The sequence below is a fragment of the Rhinopithecus roxellana genome, chromosome 14 (assembly GCF_007565055.1).
Source record: "Rhinopithecus roxellana isolate Shanxi Qingling chromosome 14, ASM756505v1, whole genome shotgun sequence".
Taxonomy (NCBI): domain Eukaryota; kingdom Metazoa; phylum Chordata; class Mammalia; order Primates; family Cercopithecidae; genus Rhinopithecus; species Rhinopithecus roxellana.
In genome coordinates, this window is record NC_044562.1 from 21,774,691 (window position 1) to 21,798,823 (window position 24,133).

At 43.2% G+C, this 24,133-nt stretch overlaps 1 protein-coding gene across 1 annotated transcript; it reads left to right on the forward strand.

The window, feature by feature from the left end:
• The first annotated feature begins 1,936 nt into the window (after positions 1-1,936).
• C14H2orf83 (chromosome 14 C2orf83 homolog) lies at positions 1,937-22,359 on the forward strand. The gene is made up of 4 exons (XM_030916825.1): positions 1,937-2,288; positions 7,433-7,505; positions 19,419-19,513; positions 20,794-22,359. The coding sequence occupies exons 1-4, from the start codon at positions 2,172-2,174 to the stop codon at positions 20,797-20,799; spliced, it is 291 nt and encodes a 96-aa protein (XP_030772685.1). The 5' UTR covers positions 1,937-2,171; the 3' UTR covers positions 20,800-22,359.
• The last annotated feature ends 1,774 nt before the right edge of the window (positions 22,360-24,133 follow it).

Genomic DNA, 24,133 nt, shown 5'->3' on the forward strand with positions numbered 1-24,133 from the left:
GTCTCTCTCTGTTACCAGGATGGAGTGCAGTGGCATGATCTCAGCTCACTGCAACCTCCGCCTCCTGGGTTCAAGCCATTCTCCTGCCTCAGCCTCCCTAGTAGGTGGGACTATAGGCATGTGCCACCACGCCCAGCTAATTTTTGTGTTTTAAGTAGAGACGGGGTTTCACCATGTTGGCCAGAATGATCTTGATCTCTTGACCTCGTAATCTGCCCGCCTCAGCCTCCCAAAGTGCTGGGATTACAGGTATTAGCCACCGAACCCAGCCTGAAATTTTTTTAATTTAACCATTTCATTGTTATACAGGCACAACCTAATTTTTTTATGCTTTAGCATATGTTCCTATTACTTTCCTTTAAGTTATAGAGTAAATTGGGAAATGCTAATCTCCTACTTCCATAATACACAATATATAAATGATTGAATACAGCTTCAAGGTAGTTCCATTTTTTAAATTACAGACAATACTCCAGAGACTCATCTGTACTTAGTGCCAAATACCCAATGGAAGAACATAAATACAGCAATTATTTTCTAAGAACCTGCTAGTCCTAGGCAATGTTCTCTGCATGGTAGCTCAGTGTCTCCACAGCAACCAAGTGGAGGCCACTGTGAAATAACCCAGCCGGAGCTTCAAGATAAGGTTTTAGATAGTATGATTACATGTAATTTCAGGTCTCTTGGAAATAATTTGGGGGTTTGGACTACAAATCTTAGGATTCAAAGCCACTCTGAGCCCACTCTCAGAACTGTGTTTTTCTCTAATCCATCACATGTAGAGGTCTTATCCAAAACCAAATAAATCACTGTCAAGCTGCTTAGGCATCTGAACAGATTAAATCAAGATTCCAACATGAAATAATTTGCATACTAAAAGGAGGAAATCTGCCATTTGATTTCATCTAAGTTTTAAAAGCGTCAATGTAGTTCCACATTTGTTCAAGGGAAAAATTGTTAGCTGAACAAGAAAGACCTGAAGTTACAAGTCCCATTTGGACCACCTGTCATATTCACTGTGTGGGACCTCGGGTCATTTATGGGTTCTGCTGTGTTTAGTTGGTAGTATCTTGCAGGGAAATAATGCCTTTTCATTAAATTACATAGTTTTAAAATGCTTCTATTTGTGTTTTTATGTAAAGAATTTTGGAAGGGACACAAAAATAGTTCACATTTTTCATTTGGTTCATTTTGTAAATAGATTCACATTACAAATGTTTTAGCTAAATTGCATGGAAGAACTTTAACTATGTATGTCAATCTTGACGGACTAAATTTAACATCCCAGTACAATTATTTAAAATGAATTAATTACCAGATTGAATAAACTATGAAAGGAAATAATTTGTGGATTTTGTGGAGAAATATTCACTAATTAGACTCTGAAATTGCTAACTCAGACCATCAATAATCCAGTGATTAAATCTTTAAAAAAGTAAAAAAAATTCATCATGCTGACCTGTTTTCACATATTGATAAGCTTAATCTTTTTTTTTTTTTTTTTTTTTTTAACAGTGTCTTCCTCTGTCTCCCAGGCTGGAGTGCAATGGCACGATCTCAGCTCACTGCAACCTCCGCCTCCTGGGTTCAAGGGCTTCTCCCGCCTTAGCCTCCTGGGTAGCTGGGACTACAGGCCTGCCCCACCACACCCAGCCAATTTTTGCATTTTTTGGTAGAGACAGGGTTTCACCATGTTGGCCAGGCTGGTTTCAAACTCCTGACTTCAAGTGATCCGCCTGCCTCGGCCTCACAAAGTGCTGGGATTAAAGGCACGAGCCACCGTGCCCAGCCTGATACGTCTAATTTTACAAGTGACTTGCTAAGTCATATTTATCTCAAATAACGTTCAATGTTTTCTAGTTGCAGAGTATTTTGAAAATATGGTTTAATTTTAGAATTGGTTAACTAGTTTTAAATTCTTAGCATACTATGCCCCATCCCACGGAACGTTAAAATACATTGCACCATCCCATTTGTCTATTTCTTCAGGCTATCTCTGCTGAAAGAGCTTTTAGAAAGAAACTGTCAATAGAAACCTGGGCTTCCTCAGCAGAGCAAAGCCTTGAGAAGAACACAATTTGCTGTTTTGTATTTGAATGCGCATGTGTGCGTCCTTTTAAAACTCTTTCCATCTGTACAATGACAGATTTCAGATTGGAGTTAATCTGAGCATGGAAGACTACGCCCTGGCATTTGGAATTAAACCCTTCATTGCCTTGATGATTCAACCCATCATGACTATGACTGTGGTTGACAACAAAGGACTGGGGCTTCCCTTTGACATTCAGGTAAGTTCATGGCCACTGTGCTCTCATGGACAAAGAGGCATATTTTCTTTTTTTTTTTTTTTTTTGAGACGGAGTCTCGCTCTGTCGCCCAGGCTGGAGTGCAGTGGCCGGATCTCAGCTCACTGCAAGCTCCGCCTCCCAGGTTTACGCCATTCTCCTGCCTCAGCCTCCCGAGTAGCTGGGACTACAGGCGCCCGCCACCTCGCCCGGCTAGTTTTTTTGTATTTTTTAGTAGAGACGGGGTTTCACCGTGTTAGCCAGGATGGTCTCGATCTCCTGACCTCCTGATCCGCCCGTCTCGGCCTCCCAAAGTGCTGGGATTACAAGCTTGAGCCACCGCGCCCGGCCATATTTTCAAAACTATGTATCTATATCTGTGTATCTTTATACTTTTAAAAATCAGATTTATTGATAAATAATATACGTGCAGTAACTTCACACTTTTTGTGTACAGTTCTATGAATTTGGGCAAATGTACAGCTGTGTGACCACCACCACAGTGAAGATAAAGCAGAATTCCATCAGCCCAAACAGTGCCCTTATGTTTCTCTGCCACCAATCCCCTGCCCCCACTCCTCGTCCCTGGCAACCACTGATTGGTTTTCTACCCATATAGTTTGTCATTGGTTTTCTGTCCATATAGTTTGTCATTATAGAATGCCAAATCAATGGAATTATTTTTTATATAGCCTTTTGTTTCTGATTTCTTTCCTTTAGGACGATGTCTTCAATAGAATAATTTTGTATTGAGAAATGGAAATATGATGTCGTTAAGGTTCTATTTCTTAAGAAACATTTTCATTAAACAGGTGACCTTTTCACTAAACAGGTGAAGGAATGAAAGACCTGTGTAAAATTAAAGCCATGAAGTCATTCCAATGGAAGTGGTTCTCATTAGCTACAGCTAAAGGTTTTTCCTTGCCCTAGCTAAAGTTCAATCTTATTAAAGCTTAGTTCACAAATTCTGTAAATCTACTCTGTCTCAGGGAAAAAATCGTCATTCTTACCTATCTATAAATAGATAAGAATTCCCACAAAATATTTAGAAGCTATCTTCTTTAAAAGCAAAAAGGCAAAAAGAAATCATTTCAGAATACAAAATTAAATGAAGTAATGCCAGGACATTTTTTAAAAATCTATTTTGTAGTCACACTTGTTCAACAGAGGAAAGGATTGCTTCCATTTAATAAATGTTAGCACTAAGATTCATGTAGATTCAGTACTACACACTTGTTCAATACAATATGCTTGTTTGAGGCTGTTCGATGTGCAAGCATTACTTTCTAAAATAAAATTTAAATTCCTCATTTACTATCTGGTTGGCAAATTGCTCTTCAGTTTTTCAGAAATTATTCTCTGTATCATATGTTAGCAAGAGAACAAGCTTGAAATCAGCAAAATCTGGTTTTGAATCTTGATGTTTATAGGGATGTGTTAAAAACTTTTCATTTTGGAAAACTTCAAATACATACAACATTTTGAAAAAATAGTGTAATGAAACCTCATTTTCTCCTTACTCAACTTTAACAAGTATCAATTTATGGTCAATCTTGTTTCATCTGTACCCCACTCCCCATGAAATTTCTCACCCTTGCTTCTAGATTATTTTAAAGTAAACCCTAAAGATGTAATCTTTTCTTAATATCTCAATTTTCTTATGAATAAAATGACTATAAGAATAGAAATGAATATAAGACTTACTGCATGAGTTCTTACATAGGTTAAGTGCCAGCCTCTAAACCACACTATTCCTGGCCTTTAGTGTTGTCAATATACAAACATCTCTCTCTCTTTTCCTAATTGAAAAAATAACATCTATTTACATTAATCAACATGGTTAGGAGGCACTTACCTTTTCGAAGGATTTTACGTTAATCAGCTCCAGATATTTCCTTTACTTTTCGACAAATGCATTATATCCTAAGTTGAAATGAATGAATTCCTATAACTGAATTAGTTAAAATATGACTAGAAATAAAAATGACCCATCAATCCTTCTATTCTCTTTTCTGCCACTATTTTGTGTATCCTAATTTAAAATGTAAGTGTCTTATTGGTTGGCAAATTAATACCTTTTGCTCTTTCTTCAAAAGGCAGGGGGCCACACAAGCATTAAAACCTGAAAACAAGTCTAAAATTTGGCAGAAAAATGCAAGTTTTACGTTTTGTATCCCCTGATACTTCAATATTTCCGAATCCTTTTATCTTCTTGACCAAGAGGAATATATTTAAGTCACTCCTTTAAAATATTTGCTTTGCCACCATATCTTCTCTGCTAGTCTCTGCTGACATCCTCAATGCTGGAACAACTTTCAGTTCGGTTCTTCCATGGAAAGCTATTTTTAAGCTCAGTTGCTAAAGAAGAGGCCAGTTTACCCAGGTACAGAGCAGGATGAGCAAAAACATACAGCTCAAAGGTGTAACAGAAGACAAACCCTATTCCTATATACAAAGAAGAAAAGATGTTATTATGAATGGCTGGTCTTGAAAACTATACTTCTTAAAAATTGATTTTTGGGGGGCCGGGCACGGTGGCTCAAGCCTGTAATCCCAGCACTTTGGGAGGCCGAGACGAGCGGATCACGAGGTCAGGAGATCGAGACCATCCTGGCTAATACGGTGAAACCCTGTCTCTACTTAAAAATACAAAAAACTAGCCGGGCGACGAGGCGGGCGCCTGTAGTCCCAGCTACTCGGGAGGCTGAGGCAGGAGAATGGCGTAAACCCGGGAGGCGGAGCTTGCAGTGAGCTGAGATCCGGCCACTGCACTCCAGCCTGGGTGGCAGAGCAAGACTCCGTCTCAAAAAAAAAAAAAATTGATTTTTGGTAGGAATCTAATTAAATATGCTTTCAGTAAGTTTTTAAGAGCCAGTAATATGGAAGTGCATTGATTAGTAATTCTCAGATCTCAATCATAATTGTCCATTTATCATTGACTCTGTCTGCACTCATGATATTCCACTAATAGGATGCCAAATGCCATTTTTAAAAATTGGGATATAAAAGGTAGAAGGTGCAAACTGAATCAGCATTTTTCTCTGACACAGAGATTCAGCAAAGAGTAGGATGCAGCAAGACCTCCAGAAGCGATTCCTTCATTTTCCCAGCATCTCTCAAACTGCTATCACAACGTGAACTATTTATGGATTTTAAAAGATCTTAATGGATTTATGAAGATCTTAAAAAGAGGTTTTAAGACACATCTTTGAAGATGACTGAAAGACTAGAGGAAGAGGCCCATGAGAAAAGCTAAAAGAAGCATTTTTATCTCAACTAGAAAAAGCTGAAGAGTAATTTAGTAATAATCACCAAGCCAGTTATGGAGAGAGTGGTAGATATAATCATCTTTACTGAGGGCGTAAGAATATACTGTGGTTGACTAATGATATAAAATGATTTTCTGGCAGAATCTTATTTCCAAAAATAGATGAAATTCACAAGTTTGAATATAAGAGAGATTTGGAGGGGATGGGTAAATAACCATACAACATCTTGAATAAGGTTAATTTTTTAAAATAAGCCTTTAATTAGGTAAACAAAGTAATAACAACCCACAAGTTTTACACCAGAACACCCACCTCTTGGTTACCTGTTACCAGAACTCTTCATCCCTCTCATCAGCCCCCACTTCTCCACTTTCACCCCCCAGTTTGCAGAGATAACTTTTGGAATGAGAAACAGAATGAGTAAGCGCCATTTCTTCTTGATCAAGGGAGTTGAAAGTAAGACCCCTCCGTCATTCACTAATTTCTTTGCCTTCACCCTTCTCCTCCCTGGATGGTCTTGAGGCTTAAGACATGAAAAGCAACTCTTATCACCAAGTTTGGGGAGTATACACAAAAAAGAAAAGGGAAAGGCCAGTGGCCCCAAGTGCCCCGTTGATATCACAGAAACCACAGCTGCTGTGCTGCTCTGCCTTCATTTTCCTCACTGGGAAATACACAGAGACCCTGCCCAGTGCTCACAGCCAGCAGCCGTTGCCCTCAGCCACTCTGGGACCAGCTGATGGCCTCTGATTGCACCCTCCATTAGATTAACCAGCTGCAATAACTGGTACTTTAATGTACCTTTAATTAAATAAAAGTTAGAATCATGAAAATGCATTTTTAGTTGCAACCCCAAAGGGATTAGTAAGGAGAGGGGCACTCTGCGTAGAAAGATTACCTCCCAAAAAGTCAAATACAGTGATGACATTATTTTAAGTGCATGAAATGGGGATTCGTCTGGATTTGGAATAGGCTCACATATATCAAAATGGATATTGTTCAGTGTGTGTGGAATATGTGGTATTTGACAGTCCAGATAGCCCAGATGAGTGTTCTCACTTCATATTCATGGACTCAAATGCAGGATGTGTGTGGTCCATCAGCCTTAGGTTCCACTATTTCATAAACTATTTTTTGTTGTCTTAACTCAAAGGACAGCTGAAGTCGAAGGCCAGATTTTCTTTCTTTTCTTTTCTTTTTTGAAACAGTCTTGCTTTGTGGCCTAGGCTGGAGTGCAATCTCGGCTCACTGCCACCTCAGCCTCCCGAGTAGCTGGAATTGCAGGCACACACAACCACACCTGGCTAATTTTTGTATTTTTAGTAGAGGCGGGGTTTCTCCATGTTGGCCAGGCTGGTCTCGAACCCCTGACCTCAGGTGATCCACCCCCACCTCAGCCTCCCAAAGTGCTGCGATTATAGGCCTGAGCCACCGTACCTGGCTCACATTATCATTATTAAACAAAATAAACTCCTTAAATGGATTTTCAGTGAGTTTGGGTCCTGATCATTTAGACATTGCCTTGTTTTCTTACTTTTCTATCCGATGGAGATGGTCTCCATGCAATTACCTTAGGGAGAATGGGATTGAGGGGTTGAGCTTAAAGGAGAAAGGGGTGCCATGGCTGGAATACGACACCAAATCTCATGCTGAGGCTTGGTCCCTAATGTGGCAGTGTTGAGAAGTGGTGTCTTTAAGAGGTCACTAGGCCATTCAAGAGGGATCAATGCCTTTCTCCTGAAAGTAAGCTCTTGCTCGCCTGGGAATGGATTAGTTCCACTCGAGTGAGTTGTTATAAGCAAGGCTGCCTCCCATGTTTGGTCTCTGCACATGCGCTTCTCCTTCCTTAATGGATTTACGTGCTGTGTTATGACACAGCACAAAGCAAGGCCCTCGCCAAAAGCCAGCCAGATGCTGCCCCCTGATCTTGGACCTCCCAGCTTCCAGAACTGTGAGCTAAATAAGCATCATTTTTAAACAACTGTTTTAGTCTCAGGTATTCTCAGTCAACAGAAAATGGACTAAGAGGGGACTTTAGGGTTGTTTGAAGTTTAAACAAATTTCAGTAAATGTTTTTAAATTTTTTTATTAAGAAAAGCTTATTTATTAAAGGCAATAGACCTTTTTAAAAATGTTAAAGTAAGAAAGGCTTACTTGCATTAGGCAACAACAGACTGGATATCAGAAAAATCTTTACACCACAAAACCCTTGGATTTCATGGATATACATTTAATTAAAAAAAAAAATAAATGGCTGAACTGGTAAGAAACTAAGAAAAATCCTCAGATGCCAAAGCAAGAACAGGAAGCCAGATAGCTAAGGAAGCATTGACTCTGCTGTGTGCTCAAGGCATCTGCTGGTTCCCCCAGAACCTAAAGTTTTGGTTCTAGTGGCAACCCCAAAGGGCCACATCCTCAGTGAATGATGAATCAGAACTAAATACAAAATGACAGGGGGAAAATCCCTAAGGAAGAAGACTAATCTGGCTAGAGTCTGGAGAATATACACTCAGCATTTGTCTGTATAAACCAGCACTCACATGATTCTGGAGTCCTATTCCTACAGGCTAAACTTTTTTCTTTTAAGCTGAAAATTTAGTTTAAAGTGGTCCTGATTGGCAATGTCTCCAGGCACCTATATGTAACAAAGACAAATGATTTCTGAAAGAATGTACCTCAATACAGGAATCAAAATATTGCCACAAATAAAATTCCATCGAATATGAGATTATGATTTTTAAAAATTCAGAATCATACAAGGATATAAAGTTTCAGGAACAAGCCAACTGAAGTAATAGCGAAATCAAACTAACAACGATTTGACATAGAAGAATTACCAGTATTCGAATATAAAATGTTTAATATGTTTACACAAGGAGGAAAATAACACCATAAGAATAGAACAAGATACATAAATAGAACATCCTAAGAATAGAACAAAATAATCATGAATTTGGGGAAAAATAGAACTACAGTCATGGGAAGCGTAAGTATGTTTTGGTTAATGATGGACCGTGTGTATCAGCAGTCCCCACCCTTTTTGACACCAGGGACTGGTTTTGTGGAAAACAATCTTTCCACAAACCAGGGTGGGGGAATGGTTTCAGGATTTCAAATGCATTATATTTTTGTACATTTTATTTCTATTATTATTGCATTGTAACATATAATGAAGTAATTATACAACTCACCATAATGTAGAATCGGTGGGAGCCCTGAGTTTGTTTTCCTGGGAGACAGTGACAGATCATAAGGCATTAGATTCTCATAAGGAGTGCACAACCTAGATCCCGCACATGCAAAGTTCACAATAGGGTTCACGCTCCCATGAGAATTTCATGCCGCCGCTGATCTGACAGGAAGCAGAGCTCAGGCAGCAATGTGAGCAACGGGGAGTGGCTGTAAATACAGATGAAGCTTCTCTTGCTCACCCGCCACTCACCTCCTGCTGGCGGCCTGGTTCCTAACAGGCCATGGACTGGTACAGGCCCTTGGACTGGAGGCTGAGAACCCCTGGCATATATGACAGTGGTCCCATAAGATCGCAGTGGAACTGAAAAATTCCTATCACTGGCCGGGCACGGTGGCTCACGCCTATAATCCCAGCACTCTGGGAGGCCGAGACGGGTGGATCACGAGGTCAGGAGATCGAGACCATCCTGGCTAACACAGTGAAACCCCGTCTCTACTAAAAATACATTTAAAAAAATTAGCCAGGCGTGGTGGCGGGTGCCTGTGGTCCCAGCTACACAGGAGGCTGAGGCAGGAGAATGGCATGAACCCGGGAGGCAGAGCTTGCAGTGAGCTGAGATCTGGCCACTGCACTCCAGCCTGGGTGACACAGCGAGACTCCGTCTCAAAAAAAAAAAAAAAAAAATTCCTATCACCTAGTGACATCGTAGCCATCATGATATTGTATAGCAAAGCATTACTCATGTGTTTGTAGTGATGCCAATGTAAACAAAACTACTGCACTGCAAGTCTTATAAAAGTCTAGCACATGCAATTATGTACAGCATATAACACTTGATAATTATAATAAATGGCCAGTCACGGTGGCTCACGCCTGTAATCCCAACACTTTGGGAGGCCAAGGTGGGCAGCACAGATGACCCGAGGTCAGGAGTTAGAGACCAGCGTGGCCAACACGGTGAAACCCCGTCACTACTAAAAATACAAAACTAGCTAGCCATGGTGGCAGGTGCCTGTAATCCCAGCTACTTGGAGACTGAGGCAGGAGAATTGCCTGAACCTGGGAGGTGGAGGTTGCAGTGAACCGAGATTGTGCCACTGTGCTCCAGCCTGGGTGACAGAGCAAGACCTAAAAGAGCAACTTCCAGCCCTGGAGTTCCATTCATGTAAATGCCCTATACGGGTGTACCATGTTTTATCTCTTATATGTATTTTTACTGTATCTTTTCTATGTGTAAATACGTTTAGATACACAAATGCTTACCATTGTGTTACAATTGTCTACAGCGTTCAGTACAGTAACATGCTGTACAAGTTTACAGCCTAGGAACAATAGGCTATGCCATTTAGCCTAAGTATGTAGTAGGCTATGCCATCTAGGTTTGTATAAGTCTACCATATGATGTTTGCACAATGACACAATCACCTGGCAATGCGTTTCTCAAGAAATATCCCTGTTATTAAGGATGCGTGACTGTAGTCAAGAATAGAAGCTTAATAAACAAGAGCTATGTAGAAGTTAAGAGCAATAAAGAAGAAAATATTAAACTGGAAGAGCTCATTTAGAATACAGCACAGAGATGAAAGTGAAAAAATCATTAACACATACGGAGATTAGAGTGAGACAGTTCCACAAACGTCTATTTGAAGTTCCTTGGGGAGATAATAAGATAGAAATGACAGACAGACAGACAAAGAAATATCCATGGAGAATTTTGCAGACGAGATGAAAGGCATGAATTAGATTTAGGAAGCCTAACAGCTCTCCAAAAGAGTAAATGAAAAGAAATTCAAATCTAAACACACCGTAGTGAAACTGCAGAATACCAAAGAAAAAGAAATCTTATAAACAGTCAGAAGAATAAAAAGAGCATCGCCTACAGAAAAATGATAATTAGATTGACAAATGACTTCTCAATGGCACACAATGGAAGCCAGAAAGGTAGTGGAATAATGCCTTCAAAGTGCTGGAGAAAATAATTGCCAGCTTAGGGTTGTATACAAAAAGAAACACGTTTCAAAAAATGAGAGTAAAATAAAGACACTTTCAGACAAACAGAGATGGAGTGAGTGACACATACTCAGTAAGACTGTAACAGACCCTTCCAAAAGCAGCTGCTAAAGGATGCACTCGAAGAAGAAGGAAAATTACCCCAAAAGGAAGGCATATGATGCAAGAGGGAGTGTGAAACAGAAAACACGTGAGCAAATCTCAACACTGGCCATGTCAAACAGTAGTTAACGTTTTATATCTTGAAGAGTTTTCAAAAACATAAGACTAACATTCTGGACAATAATAAATTAGTAATTAGAAGAATGTTCAAAACCAAATATTTTTGTACTGTTCTGGAAAAGGTAAAGGTTATTAATTAGACACTGCCAGGGTGGCATGCCAAGCCGGGAGGGGAGCAGCCCACCTGGTCGGGAGCATACTTTATCACCATCATTATTTAGAATTGCTGGTACATGGCAACAGTAAAATGCAGACAGACCCTTCATCAGTTTTACTATTGCTTTTAAATTCTCTACAAGTAGTTCTCCTCCTTACTGCCTGTATCTAGGGAAGACCACTTCATCACCACCACTATAGTCCTAGCTAGTTGGGAGGTTGAGACAGGAGGCTCACTTGAGCCTAGGAGTTCAAGGTTGCAATGAGCTATGGTTGTCATAGGAGTGCGCAACCTAGATCTGTCACACACACAGTTCGCTATAGGGTTCACGCAGCCTGGGCAACAGAGCAAGACCCTGTTTCTAAAATACATGTATATCTGTGTTTATACACATACACATATATAAAACTATTTTATATGAATATAGTTGGGCATTCTTACATAGATTGTTTTGCTTAACATCATGTTTGTGAGATTAAGTCATCTCTTTGCTTCCCTTTAAGGCAAAAATTTATGGAAGTGTTGTCTATTTCCTGTCTCTCAATTCCTCTCCTCACACTTTTTCTTTAAACCCATTCATATCCATCTTTTGTCTTCAATGCTTCACCAAAACCATTCCTGTCCAGATCACTGGTATCAATCCAGCAGTCATTCGCCAGTGCTCACCTCACTTCACACATCTCGCTTCACCCATTGGTAACATTGTCACCATTATCACTCTCTGCCCCTTGAAACAGTTCCATACTCACTTCCAGGACACCATGCATTCTTAATTTTACTCTTTCTTCACTGGGTGCTCCCCTCTGTCTCCTCTGCTGGCGTCTCCTCTTTTTTCAGAGGTATTAACCCTAGAGCTCCTAAGGTTAAGTGCTTAGAAACTCTTTTCTCTATACAGTCTTTGCAATCTCTATATTTGTATACTAATGACGCCAAAAATGATAGCTCAGACCTTGACTTTTCCCCTTGAACTTCAGACCACTGTATTCAGCTGCCTACTACTCAGCATTTCCATTGGGATGTCTAGTGGACATCTGCAATTCAGCCTGCTCTAGATGGAATCCTCATCTTGCTCAAAACGGTGCTATCTACCATTTTCCCCCATCTTTCAAGTTGCTTAGGCCCAAAACCTTGAAGTCATTTTTGACTCCTCCTAGTCTCTCTCATCTCAAATGTAATGTGTCAGAAAATATTCTTTTCTTTTTTTCAAACTAAATCTAGGAGATAGTTACTTCTCACCACCTCCATGGCTACCGCTCTGGTCTGAGTTGTCACTATCTCATCCACATGGTTTATTGCAAGACCTTCTAACTCGTCTCTGCTTTAATCCTTTGCCCTCCTCAACCTAGCCTCAGAATAGCAGTCAGAGCTCTCTTTATACAATATACATGAGATCATGTCACTTTTCTGCTCTGAACTCTCCAATGGCTTTCCGGTTCATACACAGTAAAGAACTACAGGCCTGAGGGTAATCTGCAAACCCCACCTGGTCTTCCTTCCCTCCCCTTTACCTATCTGGTCTCATTTTCTACTATTCTTCCTCTCACTCAGTTCAGCTACCCTGGGCTCCTTGAGCGTCTTTAAATATTTCAGAAACCATCTTTGGACTTTAGCTTCCTTTCCCTGGAATACTCTTTCCCCCAGATACCCACATGGCTTGCTCTGTGACTCACTTCCTTTAAGTCTTTGTTCAAATGTCTCCTTTTCAATGAGGCCTGCCATGATGATCGTATTTAAATTTACATCGCTTCCCACCTTGTTATACACTCTTTCTGAATCTTTATTTCTACATTCTGGATCCTTATTTTTTAAAATACAAACTGAAATATTTATTAAATATTAAACATTAAATTAAAAAATATTATTAAGTTATATGATACAGGATTCAAATTAACCCATGGGGGGAAGGGTAAATGGTTGGGGCATGGATGAAACAAGATTGGCCATGAGTTGATAATTGATGAAACTGGGTGCCTTGAAAGACTGGACCATCATGAGCCCCTTCAAGACCACATCCATTGGCCAGTGAACTGGGTACCACCAAATTATTTAATTGAACAGATTGAAGCAAACCATCTACATGGCCTCAGTGAGCAACTGAAACCCAAAATGCTGTTTCAACACATTCAAGTGCACCCCCAGAACAACATGGAAACCAAGAGTGGGACCATGTAACAGCACGAACCTCGGCATTGCTGTGAAGCATTTTACAGATGTGATTGAAGTCTGTAATCAGTTGATTTTCAATACAATCCTGGCTGGGTATGGTGGCTCACGCCTGTAATCCCAGCACTTTGGGAGGCCGAAACGGGCAGATCACGAGGTCAGGAGATCGAGACCATCCTGGCTAACGTGGTGAAACCCCGTCTCTACTAAAAATACAAAAAAAATTAGCTGGGCGTGGTGGCGGGCACCTGTAGTCCCAGCTACTCGGGAGGCTGAGGCAGGAGAATGGCGTGAACCCAGGAAGCAGAGGTTGCAGTGAGCCGAGACAGTGCCACTGCACTCCAGCCTGAGGAACAGAGTGAGACTCTATCTCAAACAAAAACAGGACCCCAGATCTCCAAGGAGGAAGACACACTTCAGGGCAATGTGATGTGTCTCTGAGCAGGGCTGGTCCCCAGAGGCCTGGCCGCAGCTTCTTACATGATCCTTTGCTGCATTGCTGCCATAGCAAGTGTTTCTCATTTTTTTTGCCTTTTTTTGTTGTTGTTGGTTATTGTTTTGTGTGTGTGTGTGTGTGTGTGTGTGTTAGGGTCTTGCTGGGTCACCCAGAATGGAGTGCAGTGGCGTGATCTCGGCTCACTGCAGCCTCAACCTCCTAGGCTCAAGTGATCTTCCTGCCCCAGCCTCCCGAGTAGCTGAGACTACAGGCACACACCACCACACCCGGCTAATTTTTGTATTTTTTGTAGAGACGGGGGTCTCACCATGTTGCCCAAGTTGCTCTTGAACTCCTGGACTCTCCTGCCTTGGCCTCCCAAAGTGATGGGATTACAGGCGTAAGCCAGGGCACAAGTGTTTCAAAGGCTTTGTTCAAAGATAAAAAAGATAAAATATCTCTCCAGTTTCTGAACAGACAAACCAGAATTCAGTGTGATTAAATGGAAGAAAGGCAAAAAAGAGAACTTTTTATGGGCACTTAGTTTATTTTATTAGGAAATTTGGACAAGGTTACATGATAACTAAGAACACAAAAGCAAAAAACAAAGAAGCATCGCATGCCGATGGGAAGAGTGGAACTAAGATGGAGCTGCATAGCCATGAGTATGTCCGTCAGACCAAACACGAGGCGTTGTGATTTCATTTTCCTAAGGTCAGTTACTTGGACAGTTACACAGGTGCTGTGCTGCTCTCATATTTTTCCATGAGATGGTTCCTATTGGTTTGGTAGCTTTTCAGATGGAAAGACATGAAACACCAAACAAAAACAGCAACAGAGTTCAGGACCATAGAGGAGGGAGAGACCAGACAGGATGGGAAGGATGGGAGTCTTACCTACAGGACAGAGGCTGGGTTCCCACCTAGCAGCAGCATTGCTTCTGGGAGCAGCCCTTCTGCTGGCAACAGCCCTTCCCACAGCCGCAGCCACATGAGCTGCAGGTGCGGCGGCAGCAGCAGATCACGGGCGTGCTACAGCAGCCCCCACAGCAGCCGCGGCAGCAGGGGCAGCAGCTGGAGCAGCAGCCCACCCGGTAGCACCTGCAGGTGGTGCAGCTGCCACAGCCACCACAGCCACCACCGCAACCACCGCAGCCACCACCGCAGCCACCACTACAGCCGCCACAGCCACCACCGCAGCCACCACAACTTCCACAACCACAGCAACCCATGGTGTCAGTAGAGAGCACTCAGGTGAAGTGAGCGGAGAGGACTCAGGAGAGGTGAGAAGGTCTGATGCCTCCTCCTTCTACTGGGGGAGGCCCTTATGTACCATCTTGGGAAAAGGAAGAGGGAGTGACCCAGGACACATGACCAGTGGTCACTTCCTTGTTGTTGCTACTGCAGTTTCCATGATAAGGTTATCTAGGACTATTCCTTGTTTACATCCTTATGGGCTATATTTGACCCAAAACGTTTGCTAATTTTCACTTGTCTCTGTTAAAACCAGATTAAAAGCGAGCCAAGAGATGCTAACATGTAGGAGAGGATCTTCATTTTCTCAGAAACCAGCTGAATCGTTGAGACTTCGGGTTAAGCCGGAACCCAAGGTTGCTGCCGGCTGCTTTTCCATCTCTCTGCAATGGTTCCTCTCCAGGAAATCACCCTGGTTTCTTGGAAACTCCCGAGATGCAAAAGAGTAAATAAGAGCATCCAAATAAAACATGTTGTTTTTGCAAAAGTGCTCACTTCCCAGTTATATTTCTGAAGGGATCTTTGTAGTAAATGACTTTTTTCTTTTTTGTTTTCCTCACAATTGTCTATGATAAGGCTTGAAGCAACACTCCCTTCTCTTCTCGCTCTGTCCTCCCTCCCGGAGCGTTCACATTCACACCCAAGGTGTAGATTTCCACATGTGTATTCCCTGGTTAGTTTCTCCAGGGAGAGCCTCCAGCTCAGACTCTCCTGCAGACTACAAAATCCATCAATAGCCACTCTCCATTCCGTCTTCTCCCCTTGGGGTTTCAGAGACATCTCCAGTGTCACATGCTCCAGACTCAAGTCATAATTCTCCCTGCCTGATCACCAACTATCTACCAGAAAAAAAAACTGCTTTTTTCCTGCACTGCTCCGTATCCATCAAGGTACGAAACCATGTTAAAAATTATCTTTGAATCTTTCTTTTCTCTTAGTTCCATTTCTGGTCTTTCACCAAATTCTGTTGCTTCTGCCTTGTTAATAACTTCAAACCTATTCACGTATCTCTAGCTCCACTGTCCCCGGGATCCCAGTTCAAGCAACTCCCTGACAAGTTGAAAATGCTCTGTTTACTCCAAATACCACAGAGACAGCTTGGAGTCACTAATAAACAACTCTAATCAGCCATAGGGACGTGGCAGCACTTTCTCTTGCTCAAATTTCTGAAGAACAATTTTACCAAGTTGGGAAAACAGGCTTTGGGCAGTGAGCCTGTTACAAAATGAACTGGAGGATGATCTCGTCTGCAGCAGAGATGCAGACTGCTGTCTGCTGAGCACTGACTGATTGCCAGAAGCCTCTACCTCAGCACGCAAGGAGAAGACCCTGCTTGCACTCATATTTTTCTTGCCTTTTTTACAGACTTTTTGTTGGTCACAAACTCTCATGAAGTTTGTGATCCACAAACCATGTCCACAGACACAGGCTTCTCCTTGGAGCCATAAACTCCTTTCCTTCCCATGCTGGGCCTTCATTCAGCTCAGCAAGCTTCTCTGACCTCTGGACCATGCATCCCTCGATGTTCCCACTCTGTGCTCTCTAAATAGCCCAAGAGCCTATTCTCTAGGGAGCCCAGGCCAGGCTGTTTAGCACAGACTTGTTTCTCTTAGTCATCAGTTGACATCACCTAATCAAGGACAAAAATGAATTCCTGGCGGGGCACAGTGGCTCACGTCTGTAATCCCAACATTTTGGGAGGCCGAGACAGGAGGATTGCTTGAACTCAGGAGTTCGAGACCAGCCTGGCCAACATGATGAAACTCTGTCTCTACTAAAAATACAAAAATCAGCCAGGTATCGTGGCACATGACTGTAATCCCAGCTACTCAGGAGGCTGAGGCAGGAGAATCGCTTGAACCTGGGAGGCGGAGGTTACAGTGAACCAGACCAAGAATTACATCACCAAAATGCAGACTCCTAAGAGGATTGATTTCTGCTTTTGAAATAAGCATTAAGACCTCGTGTGCAGAAGACAAATCAAAATGATGTGCTTCAAATGAGGAGGGAAGGAGCACCATCAGTTCCTTCACTGGTCAATAAATGGGACGATGGCATCTAACTTTGGCAGTGACCTTTGAATCTGCTGCCATTTGCACCTCCCAGCTAGCGGGGTTACTTACTGTTGCAAGCCCGTTGAAGTCAGGGACTGTGCCTTCAATATCACTGCACCTGTCGCTGAGAAGCTCTCGGATTGTTTGGTCCAGCGGCTGCCTGGTGCTCTGTGGGGTTTGTAAGCCCCGCTAACAACTCATGGACCTATGCACATGGCACATAATCCCAGGGCATCTTAGGAAGAAGGAGAAGGCTGTCATTGCTAAGGACAGCCTCACCACACCTCAGCTCCCAGAGTGCTTCCCTAGAACTTTTAGGCCTTTTTAACTTATACTGGAATATAGTTTTATGAAAAAAATAAACAATACCGAAAATGCAGTGAAGACAAAGACGTCTGAAAGTAAAGTCAATATGAGATGGAGAGATTTCTCCATGTACATCAAGTCAAATGACAACAAGGAAGTTGTCATGTGTCTTCCCTCTCCTGTCTCCAGAGTTGGTACATAAGGGCCTCCCCCAGCAGAAGGAGGCATCAGACCTCCTCACCTCTCCTGAGTCCTCCATCCTCACTTCATCTACATCCTCTCTACTGACACCATGGGTTGCTGTGGTTGTGGAAGTTGTGGTGGTTGTGGTGGCTGTGGTGGTGGCTGCGGTGGTGGTGGCTGTGGTGGCTGTGGCAGCTGCACCACCTGCAGGTGCTACCGGGTGGGCTGCTGCTCCAGCTGCTGCCCCTGCTGCCGCGGCTGCTGTGGGGGCTGCTGTAGCACGCCCGTGATCTGCTGCTGCCGCCGCACCTGCAGCTCATGTGGCTGCGGCTGTGGGAAGGGCTGTTGCCAGCAGAAGGGCTGCTGCCAGAAGCAATGCTGCTGCTAGGCGGGCCCCCAGCTTCTGGCAGCTGCTGCAGGTAACTGCTGTAGGTAAGTTCTCCCCTTCTGTCTGACACTGACTAATAGGACACAAGCATGACCTGAACCTGTCACCTGCCTGTGAGTATTTTACATTCCTACAGTTTGTTTGTGATTCTGCCTGCATTTAATCATCACCAACAAAAATAATAACCATGCAGCCTTCTATGTTGATTACAACTCAAGTCATGACCTCAACGAAATGGAGTCAAAATAGTTAGACCTTCTTGAAATGCCTCTAAGGTTGCCTTCATTTTCGTGCTGTTTTTACCACTGCCTGGGTATACTTGTATACACAAAGCAACACTTATCTTAATAAATTATACTAAATCATTCTCAAAGAGCTATCTCTTTTGTTCTTTCCAGTCTCTGAACTGTCTGTCCGTGGGGAAAAATGAGTTTTATCCCAAAAGATAAATCAAAGAATAAAAAACTAGATGAATTCTTTACAACAGACACAGATTCCTGGATGATTAATCCATTGTGGGTTTGTAAAGAAGGAAGGGACTTGGGGGCACATCCTCAGCCTGACACTTCATTATCATAAACCAAAACTTTCCCCAAATCTCTCTCTTGATAGAGTTTTAGAAACAGATGTCTGGAGTCATAAATACCTGTTCAGACTGCAAATGGTCATATGATCATTCAGGAGCCTGGTCACCTTTGGGCAAAGATGAAATTTGGCTCTTAGCCATGTCAGGTATCATGGAAGTCCGTGGTATCAACCACTTCAAACTACAAAATTAACTTTCATTGTAATGTGAGAATATCAGCATTAGAATCAAAATAATCATACACCCTACTGAGAGTGTCTTCATGCATAATAAAAAATGTCCCCGAACACCCCTTCTGCTAATTTTTCATAGAGATTCCCTGATTCTTTTCTTTGCAGACTCCAGATTCTTGATTTATTGTGGCTGGTTGAGCAGCAAAGTGAGAAGGGAACGAGGTAGAGAGTGGGGAATCCCAGCTTAGGCGAGCAGTGGGTCAGGGGCCGAGGGAAGCCAGGCTCCTTGGGTGTGTCTCCAGGAGAAGCTGGTTCTTGCTCCAACCCCACCAGGGCCACTTAGGGTGTTTCCTTGTTACTCTAAGCAGAGCTTGGCTCTGGATAGAAGCTTAAACAGGTTGAACTGACCACATGAATGTTATAAACAAAGGGAACATGGGTCAAATAACCATGTCAAATAAGATTTCCAAAGAGGGGAAGATGCTGTCACAGAAAGACAGTTTTCCTTCCACCCTGAAATTCAGAAGAGATGATTCAGAGGCGGGTGCAAGATGAGCCTCCCAATGTCTAAATTGACAAGATGGTTTTGGGGCACTCATCTGGCTCTGTCTCTATTCCCTTTCCAGCTCCAAGAGCCCTGTGCCTCTAGGACCCTCAGGTTACCCAAAGCCCCTTAGTTACTCTCAGCCTTTAGGATTTACCTCTAGGGTCCCACCCTCTCACTCCTTCTTCCTTCCCAGTCTTCACCTGTAGAACTGCCCCCTCCCTTGTGATGGTTCTCAGCTGGAAGAGTGGGGTCAGGAGAGAAGCATCAGTTCATCCATCTTACACTAAGGCAAGGGGCATCTGCTTTTCCTCATGAGGGAGGACCCCTCAAGTCGCTTTTCCCACACAGTAATGTTGACCAACCCAACGGGCAGGATTCTGGGACATGTGGTTTTCCAGACACCAAGACCCAACACTTCTTAGGCACCTGCTCCTCCTGTCCCACTCGTTGAAAATGTGAATTTGTTTCCAGTCAGCGTAAACAGTGGCTGTCTGCCAGAATTTGCTGGGTGTCATTACTCATGTTGACATAGATTCCTGAAAAAAGAGCCCAGGGTGGCCTGGTGTAAGGTTTGTGTTTTGAGATAGTCAGATGGTCCGTCAGGCACGGCCACAAGAAGAGGCAAAGGAGGCTGGGCGCGGTAGCTCATGCCTGTAATTGTAGCACTTTGTGAGGCCGAGGCGGGTGGATCACCTGAGGTCAGAAGTTTAAGACCAGCCTGACCAATATGGTGAAACCCCAACTCAACTAAAAAAAAATACACAAAAATTAGCTGGGCGTGGTGGCATGTGCCAGTAGTCCCAACTACTGGGGAAGTTGGGATAGGAGAATCACTTGAACCCATGAGGCAGAGCTTCCAGTGAGCCAAGATCGTGCCACTGCACTCCAGCCTGGGCAACAGAGCGAGACTCCATCTCAAACATTTAAAAAATAAATAAATAAATAAATAAAAAGAAGAGACAAAGGAGAGGTTCAGGAAAACAGTGTATTCCAATCACAGGTCCTAAGGAGATGGAGTCACTGCGTGCCAAGAGGGGGTCACATAGGAGGCGGCACCGGGGGAGTGGTCTCAGCCAGGCAGACAGGGAGAGAAGGCCCACGGGCTCACTCACGGGTGTCAGGGTGGAATATACGAGCAAGAGGTGCAGGGGTGCCCATCAGTGCATCTGAACGTTCCTGGGGCTCAGTCACGGGGGGACAGGGAGGGGAACCTGTGGCAGGGGCTAAACATGCCACGCTGGGGCCCACCTGGGAGAGACGGGCAAAACTCACAATGCAGTGCACGGGGGGCACCTGTCTGCATCTCACCTCAGCAGAGGAGTAGCTGGAGGCACCTCCCTGTAATCCAGTTGTGAATTTGAGTCTTGGTTTAGGTTGTCTGAATAAATAGCACAAATGTAGTCAACTATCCCTTACTGTGGGGGAATTTATAGGCAGGGCTTATAGGGATTTGCGAATCAAGTGAGAATACTAATAGACTGAAAAATGAAAACAGTTTGTTGGGAACAATTGAACTACAGAAATATCTTCTTTAAATTCTGACCCATCTTTTTTTTTTCTTTTTTCAGTATTAAGTCCATCTGAGAAACTAGAGCCTTGGGACCCAGGGATGAGGAAACTTACGGTACAGACATGCGGGCTGACCTTCACCCTGTGGGCCACGGCCTCTGCCATGCAACTGCACAAGCTTCAGCCTGAAACTCTCTCTGGCATCGCCCTAAACAGACCAAGCGTGAAGGAGGGAGCATGTAATGAAAAGTCCACAGAGAACAAGAAGCCACAAGATTCAGTGCTCTGAAGCCATTCTAGATGGTTTCAGGGAAACTAGCTTCCCACCTCTGATAGGGATACCATGGCAAATACCACACTTTGCCTAGGATGATCATTCTCTGTGCACAACGCATCCCATCCCAAAGACAGTACACAGCTGGACTTGCTCCATCTCTGAACTGGTCTTACCCCCTTAAACCTGCCTTTATATCTAGGAGTTTCTTTATTTTATTTTTTTGAGACAGAGTCTCGCTCCATTGCCCAGGCTGGAATGTAATGGCGCTATCTCAGCTCACTGCAACCTCCACCTCCTGGGTTCAAGCGATTCTTGTGCCTCAGCCTCCCAAGTAGCTGGGATTAAAGGCATGTGCCACCATGCCTGGCTAATTTTTGTATTTTTAGTACAGATGAGGTTTCACTATGTTGGCCAGGCTAGTCTCAAACTCTTGACCTCAAGTGATCTGCCAGCCTCAGCCTCCCAAAGTGCTGGGATCACAGGTGTGAGCCAGCAGGCCCGGCCTACATCTAGGAGTCTCTTGATAAGTGTTGGTCAACAGAAAGAAGAAGTCTCTTCTAAAAATTGTTAATGCTTTTATAGACTACTCATGGTCTGAGTCATAAAACATCATTTGCCTTTCAATTTATACCTTCCAAGTGAATGATGAGTATTGAGGATTATCTAATTATTATCTACTTTTCTCTCTGGCTATAAAAAACACCACAGATCCTACACACACAAAAATGGTTTTTCTATCAGAAATGGATTCACTTGTCTGACAAAAAGACACAGATTAGATTATTCTAATCTCAAGTCCCCTTAGGCTTATGAATTCAAAAAAAAAAAATAGAAGAAATGAATGAAAACATAAATCACAGATTAAGTTATTAAGTAATATCTGAAATGAATTAGGAAGAAACCATAAGCCTTAACAATACTCCAATCACGGTTAAATTAATTTAGAAAGAAAAGCTAATAGCAACTGACTTGAAAATAAGAAGTGGGGCCCAAGATGGGTACAAGAAAGCCAGGAGGGCTAAGATAAAGCCCAAATCCAATGTTCATCAATGCCTACACAGTCAGTAAAACCTGATGGCATTAATTTTGTGGTTAGGGAAATGTGAAAGCTAACTCGATAATACCACAGTTCTAAATGTGCACTGTTGGCTGAATTTATGGTGTGGTGGGGGGTGATAAAAATTAGGCTTCTAAGAAAGGATGGAACTCTGCCCTCCAGGCAAGGAGTAAATGGCCTCGGTAGATGGAAATCTAAAGCAAATGTAGTCACCCGCATTTTGCAAAGAGGTGTGTTTCTGAAAAATTGTTCAAATCAGTTCTTTGTGAATAAAACGGGATTTTGAATGCATTCAGGAAGCTTGTCTTTTTTTTGAGACAGAGTCTCGCTCTGTCGCCCAGGCTGGAGTGCAGTAGCACGATCTCGGCTCACTGCAACCTCTGTCTCCCGAGTTCAAGTGATTCTCCTGCCTCAGCCTCCTGAGTAGCTGGGATTACAGGTGGGCATCACCATGCCTGGATAGTTTTTTTGTATTTTTAGTAGAGATGGGGTTGCACCGTGTTGGCCAGGCTGGTTTCGAACTCCCAACCTCAGGTGATCTGCCCGCCTCGACCTCCCAAAGTGCTGGGATTATAGACGTGAGCCACCGCGCCCGGCCCAACTTATCTCTTTTTAAAGGAACTTCCCATCTCAAAATTGAATACAAACTGTAGAGAAATGCTGGACATTCAAGTATTCTGTTTGGTAACTGGAGGGCACAAACAACAGAGGCAGGAAGCTACTCTCAGGGTCTCTGACTTGCTCCACTTCACTGTCCATCCATGAAAGGCTTTCTAAGATAGATTAAGATTTTCTAGAATGTGAGATATGTTCAAACCAAAATAAAGGCAAAGATAAACTTTTAATGATATGTTTTTATTAGGAGATTCAGAAAGTAGCTATTGACAAATAGGAATACAAGACAGAAAGGAAGCAGAGAAAAGCACGCACATGGAAATGAAATGATCATATACATCAAAAAGTCTGTTGGGAATCATAATCCTCGTTGAGCTCAGTGATGTGGACTCTTCCTGAAGAGGTAGGTTGTCCTCGCGTCTTTGTTTTGGCTGCTTGGTATTAGAGAGGAAACTTTTCATGTAGGAAGACTGGGAACACCCAAAGCAGAAAGTACAGGAACCCAGAATTCAGGAGCAAAGTCACAGTCCAAGAGCATAAGTGCTAGGATACCCAGAGGACAGGTAAGGCAGGTGAATGGGGTGAAGGAAAGTCCCCAGCATTTCCTGCCACAGGACAGAGGCCAGGCCAGCCCACCTAGCAGCAGCGTTGCTTCTGGCAGCAGCCCTTCTGCTGGCAACAGCCCTTCCCACAACCGCAGCCACACGAGCTGCAGGTGCGGCGGTAACAGCAGATCACGGGCGTGCTACAGCAGCCCCCACAGCAGCCGCGGCAGCAGGGGCAGCAGCTGGAGCAGCAGCCCACCCGGTAGCACCTGCAGTGGTGCAGCTGCCACAGCCACCACAGCCACCACCGCAGCCACCACCACAGCCACCACCACAGCCACCACAGCCACCACAGCCGCCACCACAACTTCCACAACCACAGCAACCCATGATGTCAGTAGAGAGGACTCAGGAGAGGTGAGGAGGTCTGATGCCTCCTTCTGCTGGGGGTGGAGCTTATATACTAACTCTGGGGAAGAATGTTGACCTAAGACTCAGTGCTCCTTCCCTGTTGTTTATGCAAATATCTAAAGCAGAATCTCACATGGCCTTTTGTACACTTCCTTAATGGGTCCTTCTGACTTCAAAAACTTGCTAAATTTAGGTTTCACTTGTTTTTTTAAAGCCATCTATAATATACAACAGTAAACATCTAACAACTCCCTTTTCTTTTTTTGGTGATTGTAAAAGTCACAGTGGGATTACAATTTCCCTAGCTATTGTACATTTCTCCATTGTATCAGCCCAGGGCAAAGATCTTTCATTCCTACATTATTTGTAACTATTTATTAATTTGCAAAACATCTCTTTAGATGGAGGAGAGCACTTCGAATACAGAAAAAGAAAGAGTGGTCTCAGGTTATGTTATTTTGTCTCCCTAGGCAGAGGTCCTTGGCTATTTGCTA

What these genes read in the sequence shown, in the direction of transcription:
- C14H2orf83 (XM_030916825.1), top strand. Translation starts at nt 2,172, where the DNA reads ATGGAAGACTACGCCCTGGCATTTGGAATTAAACCCTTCATTGCCTTG. An exon ending in GGCTTCCCTTTGACATTCAG is followed by an intron (nt 2,289 to 7,432) that starts GTAAGTTCATGG and finishes GTTATGACACAG; the next exon opens with CACAAAGCAAGGCCCTCGCC. An exon ending in ACCTCCCAGCTTCCAGAACT is followed by an intron (nt 7,506 to 19,418) that starts GTGAGCTAAATA and finishes CTTCCTTCCCAG; the next exon opens with TCTTCACCTGTAGAACTGCC.